The sequence below is a fragment of the Halichoerus grypus genome, chromosome 3 (assembly GCF_964656455.1).
Source record: "Halichoerus grypus chromosome 3, mHalGry1.hap1.1, whole genome shotgun sequence".
Taxonomy (NCBI): domain Eukaryota; kingdom Metazoa; phylum Chordata; class Mammalia; order Carnivora; family Phocidae; genus Halichoerus; species Halichoerus grypus.
The window spans coordinates 154,642,155-154,661,611 of NC_135714.1; the positions used below are offsets into that span (position 1 = coordinate 154,642,155).

General features: G+C 40.3%; 1 protein-coding gene across 1 annotated transcript in view; it reads right to left on the reverse strand.

Moving 5' to 3' along the window:
• EXTL3 (exostosin like glycosyltransferase 3) overlaps positions 1-11,666 on the reverse strand; it is a 45,805-nt gene extending 34,139 nt beyond the window's left edge. Inside the window, exon 1 of the mRNA XM_036100842.2 lies at positions 9,192-11,666. Coding sequence (XP_035956735.1) covers positions 9,192-11,339 — 2,148 coding nt within the window. The 5' untranslated portion in view covers positions 11,340-11,666. The remainder of the gene's footprint in view (positions 1-9,191) is intronic.
• Positions 11,667-19,457: the final 7,791 nt, after the last annotated feature.

Consider the following 19,457-nt stretch of genomic DNA (forward strand, 5'->3'; position numbering starts at 1 on the left):
GTCTAATGAGCAGAGGCCAGGATGCTGCTAAATCCTACAAAGCACAGGACAAGCCCCCACAACAAAGAATCATCCAGCCCTAAATGTCTTTTGGGCCACTGTTGAGACACCCTGATTTAAAGTCAACAATCAGAAGATGGTATAGCAAACTTCAAAGAATAAATGTAGTTTGTCATTTAAGAACAATCACCTTTTCCTCATAACCAAAAAGAGATTTCTGCACTTATAAACACTGCACATACAAACTAAAATTGAGGAGGGGAAAAGAGTAAAAGCTTTCTTCTAACAGTTCTGCTTCAGAGCTATAGTGCTTACTGGCTAGACAAAAGCTCAGCAAACCAACCATTATCCCTTCTAGCACCAAAATCATAAGGACAAAAAAATTTAAATATTTGTAATGCAGACCTGCATATCAGCATTGGCCTCTAAGAGTTTGAGAAATGGCAGATCAAACATGAAAGAAATGAGTCATCCAGAGTAGTAAGTCATGTTTAGGAAATACTCTCATTTTTGTTGACATTGTTTTGTTTTTCAAATTAAAAAACTCCTTTTTCCTCAACACTGGCTACTTTTTCATGCCTTATGATTATACCTTAGAAACCTGTGAACACGAAGACTGACCTTCATGTTCCTAAGTGAATTACTGGTTACGACATTGACCAGAATGTATAGACTACTTCCAGTAGGTGTTCAACAAACATTTTTATAAATGAATGAATGAACAAATGACTAGGAAATAAGCCCTAATTTAGCCCTGTCCATTCTATTTTCAGAATATGGAATAAAGACTTGCTAAATTTATATATCAAAACTATAACATTCTATATACTGAAACCTCCTACTATTTAATCTAGTTTTCTACAGCACAACAATCCATCAACCTACAACTACCAAGTCAGGAGCAATGCTCAGTAACATTCATTTTTCTTGTTTCACATACAATGCTTCCCGGGGATGCTTCACTAGTTGTCCTGTTTACCATCATTCATAAAAGCCTTGACTTTCTCTCACTGAAACTCTCTTCCTGTCACAATGGAACAGTAAAGCAATCATGGCCTGGAATCCTACCATATGCAAATGTACACAAGTGTATGCATGATCAAAAAGTAATTAGTAACCTCAGGTAACATTCAAGTTGGTTCTTGAGGAATTCTGGAATTTATGAATGATAAAAGAGCTACTATTCTAATAGGATCCTTTCTCCTAGTATGCTAACAAGGCATTTGGCTTCTAAATCCAGACAGAATCAGCAAACCCACGTTAAGTAGGAAAGTATCAATTTATATCACAAATATTTAATTAGTTATCATGATAAATTTGATGCCCAATTAATAGTTAGCAAATATCTCTTAATATGTAAGGGATGGAGGGCGCCTGGGTGGCTCAGTCGTTAAGCGTCTGCCTTCGGCTCAGGTCATGATCCCAGGGTCCTGGGATCGAGTCCCACATCGGGCTCCCTGCTCGGCGGGAAGTCTGCTTCTCCCTCTCCCACTCTCCCTGCTTGTGTTCCTGCTCTCGCTGTCTCTCTCTCTGTCAGATAAATAAATAAAATCTTTAAAAAAAAAAAAAATATGTAAGGGATGGAAATATAAGTAGTTATTGCTATTAATAAGGAACAATAGAACATGTCAACAATTAGTAAGTGATAGTTGCTTAAATGTAGCAGGATGAATTTGGATTCAAACAGAAGAAATACCTAAGTATGGAATCTTTTATAAAAGTAGCTCATGACTAGCCACAGGGAGGTCTTTGAAGTTGGTAGGCAAGAAAAATTGGGCATGAAGAGATTAAGTGAATTAACCCAAGTCATCAAACAGACCAAGAACAGAGAGCACAAAAAGGTAAAACATACCTGAGAAGAAATAAAATTAGAAAACGTATGTGGAGGGGCTCCTGGGTGGTTCAGCTGGTTAAGCAGTCGGCTCTTGATTTCAACGCCAGGTGATAATCTCAGGGTCGTGAGACTGAGTCCCCCATCAGGCTCCATGTTGAGCAGGAAGTCTGCTTGAGATTCTCTCCCTCTCCCTATGCCCCTCCCCAGGCTCACACGTACATGTGCACGCACACTCTCTCTCAGAATAAATAAATCTTTAAAAAAAAAAACAGAAAAGAAAATGTATGTGGAAAATATAAAGCCTCATACAAACATATAATGCCACCTACTAAATTCAGCAATTTAAATTCACTTATCATGTTATCCTTTCTTTCTTTTTTTTTTTTTTTTTTTTTTGAGAGGGAGAGAGAGAATCCCAAGCAGGCTACACGCCCAGTGCAGAGCCCAATGGTGGGGCTCAATCTCCCCACCCTGAGATCATGACCTGAGCCGAAATCAAGAGTTTGGACACTTAACCAATTGAGCCACTGGGGTGCCCCCTTTTTCTCTTTAAGATCAAATTTTGCTCAGCCAAAGCCAGCAGTTTCCAACCTCAATACATACACATGTATAATGCACTTCTGTAATGAATACATTTCTGAAAATGAACCTTACGTCAAGTCATCATACAAGCAATTAGGTAAACAGCATCTAACTTTTGTCCTCCAACCTCCCCTTTCCTCTAACTTAAAAAAGTAACCCATCATAGAGCTCAGGAATCAAGAAAATGAGGTCCAAAAGGAAGCACATAGTCATGTACACCTACCTGTGAGGACCCATGTGAAACAGCCTGAGGTGATGGTGATCAACAGAGAAAGGCCAAGGAGCCTTAAGATATATTGATTTTTCAAGGGACTCATTCAATAAACACCAAGTGGTGAGGACAAAAAGTTAGGAAATGCACATTAGGAAGAGAAAAGAATAAGAAGGTAACACAGTGAATTGGTTTTCTATTTATAACTTACATAAATTTGGCTCTAATGCAGTATTAAAAAATAATATATTTTAGGTTATAAGTCTGCTTTAATTCATGTAAGAGAAAAAGTTACACATGATCCCTATGAAACTGTAGGTAAAATAGCATAGGTTAGAGGCTCGCCCATTAAGAGAAAAAGTTAGGTGATCCCTATGAAACTGTAGGTAAAATAGCATAGGTTAGAGGTTCACCATCAAATGAGAAAATGCACATCAAGAGCACAACACAGTGCTGAGCTAGCACATAGAAAATGCTCAAAAATTGTTAGCACTTATTATTACATAAGATTAATACAATCTCTTCCTATTTTATTTTGTGAATATTATATATATGGGGGAGAGGGAGAGAAGGAGAGAAACTGTGCCTTTTCAAGAAATTTAGGTTTGGTAAAAAAGAAAAATATGCACTGACCATGGTCAGAAGTCCTAAGTTCTAATTTCAATATTAATTTGTTGAGTGACCTAAAGCAATAAAATTCTCAGTCTCGGATTCCTTACTTTGAATTAATAAAAAGATGTGCTCGCTTCGGCAGCACATATACTAAAACTGAATTAATAAAAAGAGTACATATAGACTAAGAGGGGAAGATTCTACTTAAAGAACTGATTTGTAGCAATTAGGAAATCATTTACGCAACATGATGTAAAAAAACAACAACAACAACAAAAAAAACCCAGATACACCAATACCTAATGAAGTCTACCAGACTTTCTACAATCTTGGACCTAGAAAAGCTGGACAAGATTTTTCCTATTAGTTGTGCTTCAAAATCACAATTTTAGGAAATTATCATCTGATATATTCAAGTAATATTTTTTAAAGGAGAGTGGGCACAGATAAAAATAAAGTGTATCAACTTTCTAAGGTATAGCCTTTGGAATTATCTCTACTGTTGCCTGGGGTCTAGCAAGAAGTAAAGCCTTTAACAGCCTGACTGGCAGAGACCCAAGCCTGAATATTAATGACACTGAATTCTCTTCTAGTCTTCCTTCTTTTTCCCTTAGTTGACTACTGGCATGACGACTGACATGACAATAACCACCCTGGCATGACATCAGGCTTCCAAAATAGAATTCTCCTTTTTCAATTCTAATATCAAGGGCTGGGAAGGAGGGAAAAGGGCAGTGAAAAATACTCTCATATCTCTATATATAGTTTTCATTTGGAAAAATGGGCGTATTCTGGCCTTACCACTTCTACAAGGGAGGTGTGATATGTTTAAGTCACCCTCTCCACCACTACTGCCCTGGTCCAAGCTGCCAACACCCCTCACCTAGGCTACTGCAATAATAAATAGCCTTTGAACTGTTTGTTCTGCTCTTTTCCCCACAGTCCAACACATATCATATTACTCCTCGCTCAAAACCCTCTAACTGCATCCTAACACCTAGAATAAAATCTCCAATCCTTACCATGGCCTACGTGGTCCTACATGTGCTGACTTCCGCTTTCTCCAACCTGCTTTCAAATGCTCTCCTCGATCACTCCACCCCAGATACCCAGGGCATTCTTGCCATGTCCCAAACATGAAAAGCTTCTTGCATTTGCCATTCTCTGTATATTCCTCCAGAATTTACATGGTCCATTCCCTCACTTTCACTCAGGCTTCTGCTCACATGTCACCTCTTCAAAGAGGCCTTCCCAGGCACCCTATGTAAATTGACTGTACCCTTCACGGAGAAGAGAATTAAAAATTAAGAATTGGGGAACTGGCTGCCCACAAGACTGTCTGAGAAATGAGTAAGTATGCAGTGTGAAGATGAGTGGTGTTCTGAGTGAGCAAGACCACACTGTTAATTACTGAGACATGTCCTCCTTCATAACAGCCCAAGTTTTCAAACTCGAAAAGGACAGATTTTGATGTTCTTATTTCCACAGAATGCTCCAAACAAGGCCACCCTATTTATTACTATTTTCCAGAATACAAAGCAGAGTGAGGAAGATGTGTTAACTGGTCAGAATGAAGTAATAACTCAAACCAAAATCTGGGGTGGACTATGTATCAAAAAGAGATTACTTGGAGGTTTCTGCTTTCAGGATGGCTGAAGAAGCTCCTACCAGACCCAAACCTCCTGCAGATGGTAACTATAAACTCTGGACAAAAATACCAAGAAAGCAATTACCTGAAGGCACAGGACAGTGAGCAGAAGGTGGCAAATTCCAGAGAGGAGCTGAAATTAAGGAAGGAATTACCAACATGAGTAGAATCACCGTTGCCTTTACCCTGACAGTAGGCCACAGTCAGCACGATGCACAAGAGCTAAACTCACGTACAACATCCAAGTCTTTCTGGACTGAAGAACAGGAGGGAAGAGTTTGGGACAAAAACAGCCCTCGGAAAGAAAGGAGATTCCAGAAAAGAGAGAGCCAGATAGAGGGAGCTCCAAGTTCTATGTATAAACTACCCAGTCTCTGGCCCACCTCTAAACCATGTGTGCATGCCTGGTGCTGTCTGTAAGGAGACCAACAAAAGATAACAGGATTGAACTAACATTTGAGTTGCTGCTCAAGAGACAGAACTTGCAGTCTGAGTCCAACAGAATAAACTGCTTGTGAAAACTAAAATATCAGTACTTTTCAGAGAAATAAAACAAAATCCACGGTCTTCACAATATAACATTCACACTGTACAAAACTATGTGATGTACCAAGAACCAGAAAAACATGACCCTCAAGAAAAAGAAAATCAGTTAAAACAAATCCACCAAGTGACCTATATGTTGGAATCAGCAGACAAAGATGCTAAAGTAGCTATTATAACTATGTACAATAAAGTATACTCAGAATGGGAAAAAAAAAAAAAAAAAAGAGAGGAAATCTCAGCAGAGAAAGAGAAACTATTATTTTAAAAACATGGATATTCTGGAACTGGAAAATACATTTGCAATTTAAAATTAAATGGATGAGCTTAACTGTAGAGATGACACAAAAGTCTGTGAAGTTGATAATAAATCAAGAGAAATTATCAAAACTACAGAATAGAAAAAAAAGGTTTAAAAAAATGAACAGATACTGAGAACTGTGGGACAAAATCAAAATGTTTAATATACATATAATGAAGCCCCCAAAGGAGAGGGGAGAAAGAATGGAAAAGAAAAAAATATCTGAATAAATAATGAAGTAAAAATTTCCCAATATATGATTAAAAAAAATTGACAGATTTAAGCAGCTTAGTGAATCCCAGTCAGAACACAAATCAAAGAAAACCATACCAAGGCATATCATACTCAAACCGCTGAAAACCAAATAGAAAAAGTCTTAAAAGCAGCCAGAGAAAAAAGAACATATTCCATATGGGGAAACAAAAATTTGAAAACCACTGACATACCATCAGAAACAAGGGAGACCTGAAAACAGTGGAACATCTTTAAGATACAATGGAAGTGGTCGTACCCAACCCAGTAAGTTTTTGGAAGGACTAGCTTTCAAATCCCTTGGCATAATACTTCTCTCCACTTGACTTCCATTAGATAGTCTTTGTTGTTATGCTCCCAGAGCTAAGGAATCTGATTCAACTGTTTACAAAACAGGCAAGAGACAGAGCAGTCACCCACCATCACCACGTCTGTTCAGCAGCCCCACACCATTCTGAAGAGACAGCTACTTCAACTAAAGGCACTTCCCCTATCTCTCTGGGTAGATCCAGTCACCTTGCCCAGGCCCCATCCCATTTGAACTGAAGAGAATTAAAGCATTCGGGGCAGGAGTATCCAAGGATGGTGGCAGTAAAGATCACATTTACTCTAAGCCGTTTCCAATGTAGTTTCCCCTTTGTTATCTAAATAATAGACAAGAATGAGGGATTTTAATATACAAATACCAGTAGGCACCCCTAAGACAATCCCTCTCTACTAAAAACCTAGGGCTCAATAGATTTCATAGCCCATAAATACCTAACATTTATGCCTAATGCTTAGATGAGAATCTGAGCACAAGAGAAGCACAAATTGCCCATCATTTTCTGAAATGGTATGTGGGTTCCTGGGTTGATTCAAATATGCTGATTTCAAATCATTTTCCCTGAAGGACTGGAATCTGAGAGATTGCCTGGGAATCACCCTACTGCTAATTTTAGAAAGACCTGTTAATTATAACATAATGGATAGGGTACGTCTGCATCCCAGGTAGGAAAACTACTCCACGAGGCTTACTCTCTAAGCCTCAGTTTCCACAGATATAAATAGTGCCATTTCATAATAGTGCCATTTCTCCAAAGGGGAGAGAGCTGCCGGTCCCTCCTAGTCTCAATACCTGGTAATGTTGGCTCTATGCCCAAGAGGCCAGCAATTAAACCGCTGCCCAAAAAAACCTGCTTCTCTTAAATAGAAAGCACAGTCAAAATATTTAGAGAATACAGTGAATTCTCCAGCTTGAAACTGTTTCCTCTTTTTCAGAAGAACTAGAAAAAACTGGTATCGCTAATATGAGCAAGCTATTCAGAATGGCCTCCCATTTGGAAAGTTTCTGGCATTTTCCAACTAGGCATTGTATTATTGCAATGAGCTGCCCAGTAATCAAAGAGGACTACTTATTTCCCACCAGAGTTAAAAGAAAGGATTAGTTCTGGTGAGTTCTCTAACAAATTTCAGTCATTGTTAACAAGGTGGCATCGGCTTCTCTACATCCCTACCAAATTCTAAGAAAACTCAGGAAAAAATGGAAAACAAAGGCTGCTTTATTATTCTATTTGAGCAGCATCCACCTTTCACAGAACAAATTTTTTTTTTCCTTTTAATTTCAGTGACATTTAAAAAGTTGTAACAGAGAAAGAAAAAAGTGAAATTTATTTGGAAAGAAACCTATAAAGAAATCTTCCCAGTCACAACTCTTTTCTTAATATACAAGATAAATTCTGGGATCAAAAGTTTTTAGAACCCTACATAGTCTGAAGAGACTCAGATTATAAATTCAATTAAAAAAAAGACTAGCAGCGATAGAAAATTTAAAACAAAGATTTATATAGGAGAAGCAGTAACAGCTACGACACAAAGGGAAATTATGCAGAGGATAGAAGTGAGTTAAAGTTGTCCATAACATGGGCAGCATATCCACACTTATCTTCTTGGACATGAAGGGATAAGTAGGAATCAAACGATTATTGGGTACCTTTCTAGATTCCTTACTTGTATTATTTTATTTTCCTCTCTAATCCTTAAGTCAAAGAAGTTAATTGACTCATCAAAGATCACAAAACTGACTACTTAATCCCAGGTCTTTATTACTCCCAAACTCATACCATCCTATTATGCCATGCTGCTGCCCAGAAAATATTTCACATGAATCAGTTTCTTGCTGATATAATTTTAAAAACCAGTCTAGCACAAACATTCCCCTTCTAAATGGATTCTTCCTAAAAACTACACTAATTTTCTTTAGCAAGCTTCTAGCAATGCAGGCCCATCGGAACTTCTGCCTGTCTTTGCTACCCTTTTCTGGAAAGTATCTATGCCACAGGGTAACTAGTGGCAGTTTGTTTGCTTATGACTTGCTCTAAGGCCTCACATTTAAGATAAATGGGTAATCTTCTGGATTGCCAAATTTATGCCAGAAGGTGGATAAACAAAGTCCTCAGAACTAAAGCCCTATCCTGCATAATTGACTATTATTTTTCCTGTAAAATACGGCATCCAAATCATGACAGATAAGATAAGGTAAAGAATGAGAAAGAACCCGTGAGAGACTATAGAAAAGGTTCAGGATCTCCAACTCCCAAATATTTCAAACCCCAACTCCAATCTTCCAAAAAACCTCTACAGTATCCTGATAAAGAAACAGATCTTCTTGCTAAATCTGGGCGGTGACTGGAACTGCAACTTCTGGAATCAGACACACTAAAGCTCAGCTCGTCCATGATTTGTCATGATTATGACCTTGGGCAAAAGAGTTAACCTCTCTAAGCCTCAGTTTCCACAGACAGAAAGTGAAGAAACCATAATAACGATGTAAGTTCTATAAATCCTAAATTACGCTGCCTGGGTCATATGCACTTCCTAAGTATTAGCTTTGTCATCATCATTCTCATCAACATCTTTGTTATGACATGGAAGACATCAACAGGGCAACCAAAGGGCTTTTGTAAACCTTCATGGAGCCAATACTGATATCAGTTTTGGTGAGTCTTGGGAGATTTAGGAAGTGAGTAGCAGAGATGGAACTGGCAAGGCCTGAAAGGACCAAAAAAGAAGCAAGCAGAAATTCCACAGGGAAAGGAAATTTGTATAGTTAAAAAGAAAAAAAAAAAAAATTATGTCTACAAAGATACACATTATATACATTTGGAAAAGGGATTACGAGTGAAATGCTATCTCATGCAGTAAAACAAACTGCTCATTTTTCTATTACCATGATGGGGACGCCAATGTCGGGCCACAGAAGGTCCTCCGACGGTAGCTTGGGAGAATTCCATACCACCACTACCTTGTTCAGGTAAGGGAGGCCATTCAGTCTCTCTAGAGAGTTCATAAGCACTTCCTCCCGCTCATAGGTCAACATCACCACTGTGAACTGCTCTCGTGGAACATTGCCTCCAAGTGCGGCCTGAAACTCCTTGCCAGAACCCCCAGCTCCACCCCCAATAGGCCGAAATCCAGTCCCTGAGCCCAAGAATTTGGCCTCTGAGGGCAACACAGGGTCAAAGGGCGTGTGGGGGAACAGATGGAAAGGCCCCGGAGCAGAGTTCCAGCTGCGGTAAAAATCAGTGACAGTCAAAGTAAAGTTGCGGAGGTATTTGGGTGAGGCATAAGGCGGCTCCGTCTCCACTGGCCCCAGGTCCAGGTCCCCGTTGTCAGCCATGTTAGGGTCAGTTCCAGCCGCCTTGCCTGACCGATGGGGGATCTCAGCTGCTGCCTCTTCCCGGATGGGAGCAGCTGGGATCTGTATGCGAGTCCTAATCATAGCCAGCACGGTATTAAAAATACTGTCAGCGGTTGAGAAGTAAGTCTCCCAGAGAAAGCGGCCTTGCCGCCGCATGGCCAGCAGATCACTATCCGAGAGGCTTCGTAGCAGAAAATGAACCTCGGTCACACGCGGCTTGGGCACCACCAGGGCTGCCTCATTCCACTGCAGCATGCCCTGGTAAGGAAGCTGTACTTGCTCCCCTAGCACAACTGGGACAGCACCGACTTCCAGGGCTTCAAAGAGCCGTGTCGCACACCCAGATGAAATAACCAAGTGAGGGTCCCCAGGAGTGATAATGAGAGCGAAGGTGGAAAGCTTCAGTAATTCCAAGCGGTCCTCACGCTCACCACACAGTGCCCACTCGGTAGGCAGACTGGCTTTAGGCTGGTTTTTGCAGGTAAATTCTACCAGGACCTGATCTAGCCTGCTGTCCTGTACAGCCTTTAAGGTGGCAATGATACGATCATCGTAGTCGGCTGGAGGGTCACCTTCCATTTCTTCTTCAAAGGAGCGGGCCTCCTGAAGGCTGGATCTCAGTGATTCAATCTTCTCACCCTGGAAGGTGAAAAGATACTTCCGCTTCACTGGCACCTGTGGTGGGATCTCCATGAAGTTGGGCTCCGACATGGCATGCACTAGTGGCGATACTACCAAGTCAAAGCCGGGTCTGTACTGGGAAGCATAGAAAGTAGACTGAGCCACCATGGCACGGCCTGTGCTCACATTATATAGTAAGTTCTGTGTATCCGACTTCCGCGACAGATTGATGATGACATGGTTGTGTCCATCTGTCCGCCAATGTGGTAAAGAAGAGAGCTGCTTCTCAAGTTCGGCAGGCCGAAGCACTACTGGCTCTTGTATTTCTCCCACTAATATCACATAAAGGCAGGCAATGTCCGCATTTTCTGTAACATACACGTTGGCTCGTGCTGTAGCCTGAAAAGCCTGCTTGACCAAGGGATCCAGGTAGCTGCCAAAGGCAAACTGGTCACTGTCATATACATAGACTGGAAAACCGGAGGTGAGAGGACAGCGAGAATAATCGAAACAATTGTGCAGCCGGCATCCCCGTATGACCTTTGGGGGAGGAAGACCAGCATCGTCCTTCTCTGGAAGCAATCGGATAGGCAGAGAAAGTTTGGGCTGATTTTGAGCCATCAGCTCTTTATAAGAGTGCTCAGTCTGGCTAATAACATTCTTGAGCTGAAGCAGGTCCTGCTTGGCATTCTCAATACTCTTCTTACAGGCTTCAATCTTCAGATTCAGCTTGGCAATTTCACTGTTCAGCTCTTGCCTCTTGGCTTCCAGCTGCAAGAGCTCCTCACTTACAGACTCACGAATCCGGCAAAGATCCAGCACATGCTTTACCTCACATAGTTCATTACCAGCCCTTGGGCCAAAAATCCGCTTGCCTGCCTCATCAGCCTCATCCAGAGTGGTGAGATAATAGTGAGCAATCAGGGGGAAGAACACCAGAATAATGAAGAGCGTAAAGCTGAGCCATGTGAGTCGTATCCGGTTGGACCACCGTAACATACAGGTTTGACCTCCATTCCCCACTCCCCCATTCCGCAACATGGTATAGCCCGTCATGAGTTCCTGTGTGGCTTTTGCCCCCTCTAATCACGTTGGGTCACTCGCCATAACCGTGAGTTTCTATTAGACAAACTCAATCTCTTTTCACTCACACCTTTCTGTTAAGAGTTAGTGTGCTCCCTGCACAAGGCACGGAATAAAATGGAAATTTCATTTTCCTCAGCTGTAATTGAAATGGTCTCTGACCTTATTCCAGCAGATTTTAAGTTCTGGTTGCTGACCAATGGACATGTCCTTACTCTTTATCGAATGGTAAAAGATACCACATTGTTGATGAGATGAAAAGGAGGTCTCTGATGATGAAACCCAGGAAAAATAACCTGGAATCAGACAGACTTTTTCAACTGCCATAGCTCTTGTTCCTTGGTTTTGCTGACCAACAAATACGCATAGTTACTATTCACAGTTATAAAGTAGCTGGTTAGAACAGAAAGAAATGCCAGCCTCTTATCGATGTCATTGCCAACAATCAGGCCTGCAAAAGAAAGAGAACCATGTCAGTCTTGAAAAGATTATGTCCAACAACCCACCCTCCCTCAGTTTCTATTAAATGCTTCTATCTTAAAAGGTAAAGGAACAGTTGGAACATTGGGTGTGTGTCTCACAGAACCATTTTAAGTTCAGTTCACGTTGCGTTCAGTATGGGTATTTTCCTTGTGGTTAATTAGAAATGGATAAGGATAAGTGTCTGAAAACAGCTTCAGATTTTACACACACAGACATACATACCCCTTCCTCCTATTTAACTGGATATAGAGCAGAATTAGAGCCTATAAAATGAAGATCAACTATATTCAACAGAGTGCAAAGATGTCTGCAACAATTTTTATTCAAGACTAAGGCAGCATCTTTAGATGGAGAGAAACACCATCCTATCCGGCCTTGATAGCCAGGTTTATTCCTAAGATGAGTCTCCTTTTGAATTACTTAAAAAAAAAAAAGACTCTGAGAAGTTCAATGTTTTATATTCAGAGTTGAAACGAGTTGAAGAGAACTCTTTTGATCTTTACCCAGTAGTAGGTGCATTAATCCAGAGACAAAATGTATTTCCCAGTTTGCTTCTCATTTATCTTCTGCTAGCAGACATCATGTGCTCCTTCTTAAAATATAAATAGTAACTTGGTCTTTTAGAAAGACTACTGGGCGCCTGGGTGGCTCCGTTGGTTAAGCAACTGCCTTCGGCTCAGGTCATGGTCCCGGAGTCCTGGGATCGAGTCCCACATCGGGCTCCCGGCTTGGCGGGAAGCCTGCTTCTCCCTCTGACCTTCTCCCCTCTCATGCTGTTTCTCTCTCTCTCTCAAATAAATAAATAAATAAAATCTTTAAAAAAAAACAAAGAAAGAAAGAAAGACTACTATACTTAGAAATGAGGGCTATTATTTCTTCTCCTTTCGAGACAGATTTGCTATCAAACCTTATACCTCAGTTTCCTAATCTCCCAAAATGGAGAGAAGTGTACTGAGACAGAAACAATATATTGTGTTGCTATGACAAGAAAGGACAAAGGATGTGAGGGTACTTTCAGCTAATAAATCTTGAAACAACATTCCCACTCCTGTTCATTTACCAAACTTTACTATCAGTGGCTACAAAAGCTTTTCACTTGCTTTCATCCCAAACTTAACATATGTAGAACTGAATTCCTAATATTCTGTGCCAAAGAATACTCCCAATTTCTTTCATTCACTTCCTCCAAAAAGTATTTACCATACTCTTAACATGTCTAAGACATGTTCAGTATAACTGTGGAAGAAGCTAGAATGCAAAATAATCTTTGACCTTGTGCAACCTCCTTTAACCTAAGATATAAGATATATGCAAACAGCGGGGATACTGCTACAAGGTAGTATAATGTACGTAGCCCATCAACAGGTCTCATTTCACAGAACTCTCTCCAGCTTCTATGTTTGGTAGAGATGTTAAATTATTGAAGTTTGGATACAGTCTTCTCTCCTTTAAATAAAAAATGTTGCCAATATTAATAAAAGGCTTGAGTAAGCAGAACAAGAGATAAGGACAACAAAAAACAAAAACTATTGATCACAAAAAAGCTTAAATTTGATGGATCAAACCTTGGATAAACAGCTAAGCAAATATCCCAGAGAACATAAGTCAGTATTTCTAAAGCATTACCCTTCTAATTCAAATGTTAAAAATCTGTTTCCAAAAGAGTACTCTCTGCACCTTATGATCAAATTATAACAAAGAAAGAAGGAAGTGGAGAAAATAAAAGAATGCATAATCAAGGAAATTCAGTTGATTCATTCCCTCCTTACCATATGTTTCTGGATCCTTCCTTTTTCTAACTCATGCAGCATTTTACTTCAGTATATAATTTCTTGAAATAGTGAACTCCAGGTCCAGGGTTTGCTCTCCTGATAGAAAATAGAAAAGTGACATGCTATTAGAAAAAGACTCAATACTGGGGCGCCTGGGTGGCTCAGTCAGTTAAGTGTCTGCCTTGGGCTCAGGTCATGATCCTGGGGTCCTGGGATGGAGCCCTGCGTTGGGCTCTCTGCTCAGCGGAGAGCCTGCTTCTCCCTCTCCCTCTGCCTACTTGTGCTCTCTCTCTGTCAAATAAATAAAATCTTTAAAAAAAGAAAAGAAAAATACTCAATACTAAAGATGCTATTAAAGAATGTATTTACTGAAGGGGGAAGATGCCGGAGGAGTAAGAGAACCCTAGGCTTGCCTCATCGTCCTATGAACACAACTAGATAACTACCAAATCATCCCAATACCCCAGAAATTGACCTGAAGACTGGCAGAACAAACTCCACAACTAAAGGTAGAAAAGAAACCACACAAAGAAGGTATGAAGTGCAGAGACACAGTTTGGGAGAGAAATGGATCCTGGTCACTGCAGTGGGCAGGGAGCCACCGTGGCAAAGAGCAAGAGGCAGACTAGCACCCACATGTGGAAGACAAATTCCCGTAGCAATGGCTTGGAACTCAAGAGGGGCCAAATTTGATGAGTTCTTGCAAACAGGTCCGCAGGCTTGGCTCAGGGAGAGCCTAGTGAGCATTGGGACTATTCTTGGAGAGAAGGCAGGGCAAACAGCCCATGGACATATAGTATGGAAACATCAATCTCAAAAGCGCCTGGGGCACACAGCAGGGAAGTTGTTTGCTCATCCAAATGGTGGTGTTTGCAGAGAGACCTGTCCAGGAATGAAGGAACTGCCCTGCACCATCCCCTGCCCCCGCCACTCAGCATGAGCACAGGGTCACCTGCAGAACCAGCACACCCCTCCCTGCCTAACTTGCTTACACCAAGCCATACAGCCCCCGGTGAGCTCCAGTGGAACTGTCCTTCCCAATCAGGCTTGCCTCAATCCCAGCATATTGGGCCCCCAACCCCTAAAGACTGGCACAACCTCCTGCCCACAACACCTCTCCTGACCCAGGAGTTTTGCAGGGCCTCCGTTCAGGCAACAGTAGCAACAGATCTAATTTCACAAGCCAACCAGAGCACATTTAGTAAATCTTGTCACATTCAGGCCAGGGACCAAACATTGCTCACAACAGGCAAAGACAGCCTCTGCAGATGACTGGCCTGAAGGATAAAGTAACTAGAACACAACAGCAGAGCGCAGGCAGCACACAATGGAGACACTACGTGAAGTGCCAGGCTCTGGGGAACAGCGGACACTGCACTAAGGGCAGTACGAGACCTCTTCTTCCTAAGGCCATTACTCTCAAGAACAGGAGACATAACTGATTGTCCTAACACAGAGAAACAGGCACAGAGACTTAGGAAAAAATGAGATGACAGAGGTATGTGTCCTAGAGGAAAGAGCAGGACAAGGCCACAGCCAGAGATAAAAGTGAAACAGATATAAGTAACATGCCTGATAGAGAATTTAAAGTAATGATCATAAAAATACTCGCTGGGCTTGAGAAAAGAGTGGAAAACATCAACAGGACGATTAACACAGAGATAAGGAATAACATAGCAGAAATAAAGGGCTCAATAAACGAAAGAAGAAGCACACTTGATGGAATGACCAGCAGGCTGGAAGAAGCAAAGGAACAAACTAACAACATAGAAGGCAGAATAATGGAAAGTAATCAAGCTGAACAAAAGAGAGAAAAAAGAACTATGCCAAATGAGAATAGACTTAGGGAACTTAGTGACTCCATCAAACATAAACACATTTACCATAGGGGTCCCAGAAGAAGAAGAAGGAGAGAAAAGGGGGCAGAAAATTTATTTGAAGAAATAAGAGCTGAAAACTTCCCTAATCTGGAGAAGGAAAGATATCCAGATCCAGGAAGTACAGAGAACCATGAACAAAATCAACAGAATCGACACCAAGAGATACTGTAATTAAAATGGCAAAATGTAATGATAAAAATTTTTTTAAACAGCAAGACAAAAGAAGACAGTAACAGAAGGGAAACCCCATAAGGCTTCATTGGATTTTTCAGCAGAAACTGTGAAAGCCAGAGGGAGTGGCATGATATATTCTAAGTACTAAATGGGAAAAATCTCCAGCCAAGAATACTCTATCCAGCCAAGAGTATTCTATCCAGCAGAGCTATCATTCAGAATAGAAGGGGAGATAAAGAGTTTCTTAGACAAACAAAAACTAAAGGAGTTCATGACCACTAAACTAGCCCTGTTAGAAATATTAAAGAGGATTCTTTGAGTGGAAAGGAAAGACCAAAAGTGACAGTATAAAAGTAGGAAACACAAAAGCATTAAAAAAAAAAATGAATATTTCTGTAAAAATTCAGTTAAGGAACTCACAAAATAAAAGGATGCAAAGTATGACACCATATACCTAAAATGTGGGGAGGAGAGGAGTAAAGAATGGTTCAAACTTAAACGACCATCAACTTAATATAGACTAACATAGGCAGAAGATGTTATATATAAACCTAATGGTAAGGATGCCTGGGTGGCTCAGTTGGTAAAGCATCTGCCTTCGGCTCAGGTCATGATCCCAGGGTCTTGAGATCAAGTCCTGCACAGGGTTCCCTGCTCAGTGGAGAGCCTGCTTCTCCCTCTGCCTGCCCTTTGTGCTCTATCTAACAAATAAATAAATAAAAATCTTTTAAAAGTAAATAAATAAATAAACCTATTGGTAACCACAAATCAAAAACTACTAATATAGGGGCGCCTGGGTGGCTCAGTTGTTAAGCATCTGCCTTCGGCTCAGGTCATGATCCCAGGGTCCTGGGATCGAGCCCCGCATCGGGCTCCTTGCTCTGCAGGAAGCCTGCTTCTCCCTCTCCCACTCTCCCTGCTTGTGTTCCCTCTCTCGCTGTGTCTCTCGCTGTCAAATAAATAAATAAAATCTTTAAAAAAAAAAAAAAACTACTAATATATATACAAAGAATAAAGAGAGAGGAATCCAAATACATCACTAAAGAAAACTAGTAAACCATGAAAGAGAAAGAAAAGGCTCAGAGAAAAACTTCAGAAACAACCACAAAACAAGGACTAAAATGGCAATAAATGCGTATCTATCAACAATTCCTTTTTTTTTAAAGATTTATTTTAGAGAGAGAGGGAGAGACTGCATGGAGTGCACACACAAGCGTGCACGTGCAGGGGAAGGGGCAGAGGGAGAATGAGAAAAATCCTCAAGCCAGCTCCCCACTGTGCACTGAGCCCAATGTGGGTCTGGATCCCAGGACCCTGACATCACAACCAAAGCTGAAATCAAGAGGTGGACGCTTAACCAACTGAGCCCCCAGGTGCCCCTATCAATAATTACTTTGACTGTAAGTGGACTAAATGCTCCAATCAAAAGATATACAGTGACAGAATGAATAAAAAAACAAGACCCACCTATACGCTGCTTACAGGAGACTCAAATTTAAGACCTAAAGACACCTGCAGACTGAAAGTGAAGGAATGGAGAAACATTTATCATGGAAATGGATATCAAAAGAAAGCTGGAGTAGCAATACCCATTTAAAACAGATTTTAAAACAAAGACTGTAACAACAGACAAAAAAAGACACTATATAATAATAAAGGGGACAATCCAAAAAGAAGATATAACAATTGTAAATACCCACCCAAAATGAGAGTACCCAAATGTATAAAACAGTTTAATTTAATAACAAACATTAAAAAAACTAATCAATACTAATACCACAATAGTAGGGAAATTTATTTATTTATTTATTTAGCAAGCTCTATACCCAACATGGGGCTTGAACACACAATCCTGAGATCAAGAGTCGCACGCTCTACCAACTGAGCCAGCTAGGTGCTCCAATAATAGTAGGGGACTTTAACACCCCACTTACATCAACTGACAGATCATCCAATCAGAAAATCAACAAGGAAAAAATGGCTTTGAATGACATATTGGATCAAGTGGATTTAACAGATATATTTAAAACATACCATCCTAAAACAGTACAATACATATTCTTTTCAAGTATACATGGAACATTCTCCAGAACAGATCACATATTAAGCCAAAAAACAAGTCTCAACAAATTGAAAAAGACTGAAATCATACCATGCATCTTTTCTGACCACAACACTACAAAACTAGAAATCAAGCACAAGAAAAATCTGGAAAGACCACAAATACATGGAAGTTAAATAACATGCTACTAAACAATGAATGGATCAACCAAGAATGCAAAGAAGAAATCAAAAAGCACATGGAAACAAATGAAAATGAAAACACAAGGGTCCAAAACCTTTGGGATGCAGCAAAAGCAAAAAGGGAGGGAAGTTTACAACAATACAGACCTACCTCAAGAAGAAAAATCTCAAATAAACAACCTAACCTTACATCTAAAGGAGCTAGAAAAAGAACAACAAAACCCAAACCCAGCAGATGGAAGGAAATAATTAAGATCAGAGTAGAAATGAATGATACAGAAACCAAAAAAACTCAGTAGAGCAGGTAAATAAACCAGCAACTGGTTCTTTGAAAGGATCAACAAAATTCATAAACCTCTAGCCAGACTCATCAAAAAACAAAGAGAGAGGTGCCTGCGTGGCTCAGCTGGTTAAGCATCCAGTTATTGATTTCAGCTCAGGTCATGATCTCAGGGTCATGAGATCGAGCCCCACACATGAGGCTCTGTGCTCAGCGTAGAGTCTACTCCAAATTCTCTCTCTCCCTCTCCCCCTCCCCCACTCTCTCCATTATTAAAATACTAAATTATTTTTAAAAAAAAAACAAAGAGAAAGGATTCAAATAAAATTACAAATGAAAGAGGAGAAAAAACCAACACCACAGAAATACAAACAATTGTAAGAGAAAATTATGAAAAACTAATACCAACAAATTGGACAACCTAGAGGAAATGGATATACTCCTAGAAACATATAGCCTACAAAAACTCAATAGGAAGAAACAGAAAATTTGAATAGATCGATTACCAGCAAGGAGATTGAATCAGTAATCAAAAATAAATAAATAGCTCTATTGCAAAGCTGTAATCATCAAGACAGTACGGTACTGGCACAAAAACAGACACATAGATCAATGGAACAGAATAGAGAGCCCAGAAATGGACCTTCAGCTCTGTGGTCAACTAATCTTCGATAAAGCAGGAAAGAATGTCCAATGGAAAAAAGACAGTCTCTTCAACAAATGGTCTTGGGAAAACTGGACAGCCACATGCAGAAGAATGAAACTAGACCATTTCCTTACACCATACACAAAAATTGACTCAAAATGGATGAAAAACCTAAATGTGAGACAGGAATCCATCAAAATCCTAGAGAAGAACACAGGCAGCAACCTCTTCGACCTCAGCCGCAGCAACTTCCTCCTAGAAACATTGCCAAAGACAAGGGAAGCAAGGGCAAAAATGAACTGCTGGGACTTCAAGATAAAAAACTTTTGCACAGCAAAGGGAACAGTCAACAAAACCAAAAGACAACTGATAGAATGGGAGAAGATATTTGCAAATGACATATCAGATAAAGGGCTAGTATCCAAAATCTATAAAGAACTTATCAAACTCAACACCCAAAGAATAATCCAATCAAGAAATGGGCAGAAGACACAAACAGACATTTTTCCAAAGAAGACATCCAAATGGCCAACAGACACATGAAAAAGTGCTCAACATCGCTCAGCATCAGGGAAATCCAAATCGAAACCTCAATGAGATACCACCTCACAG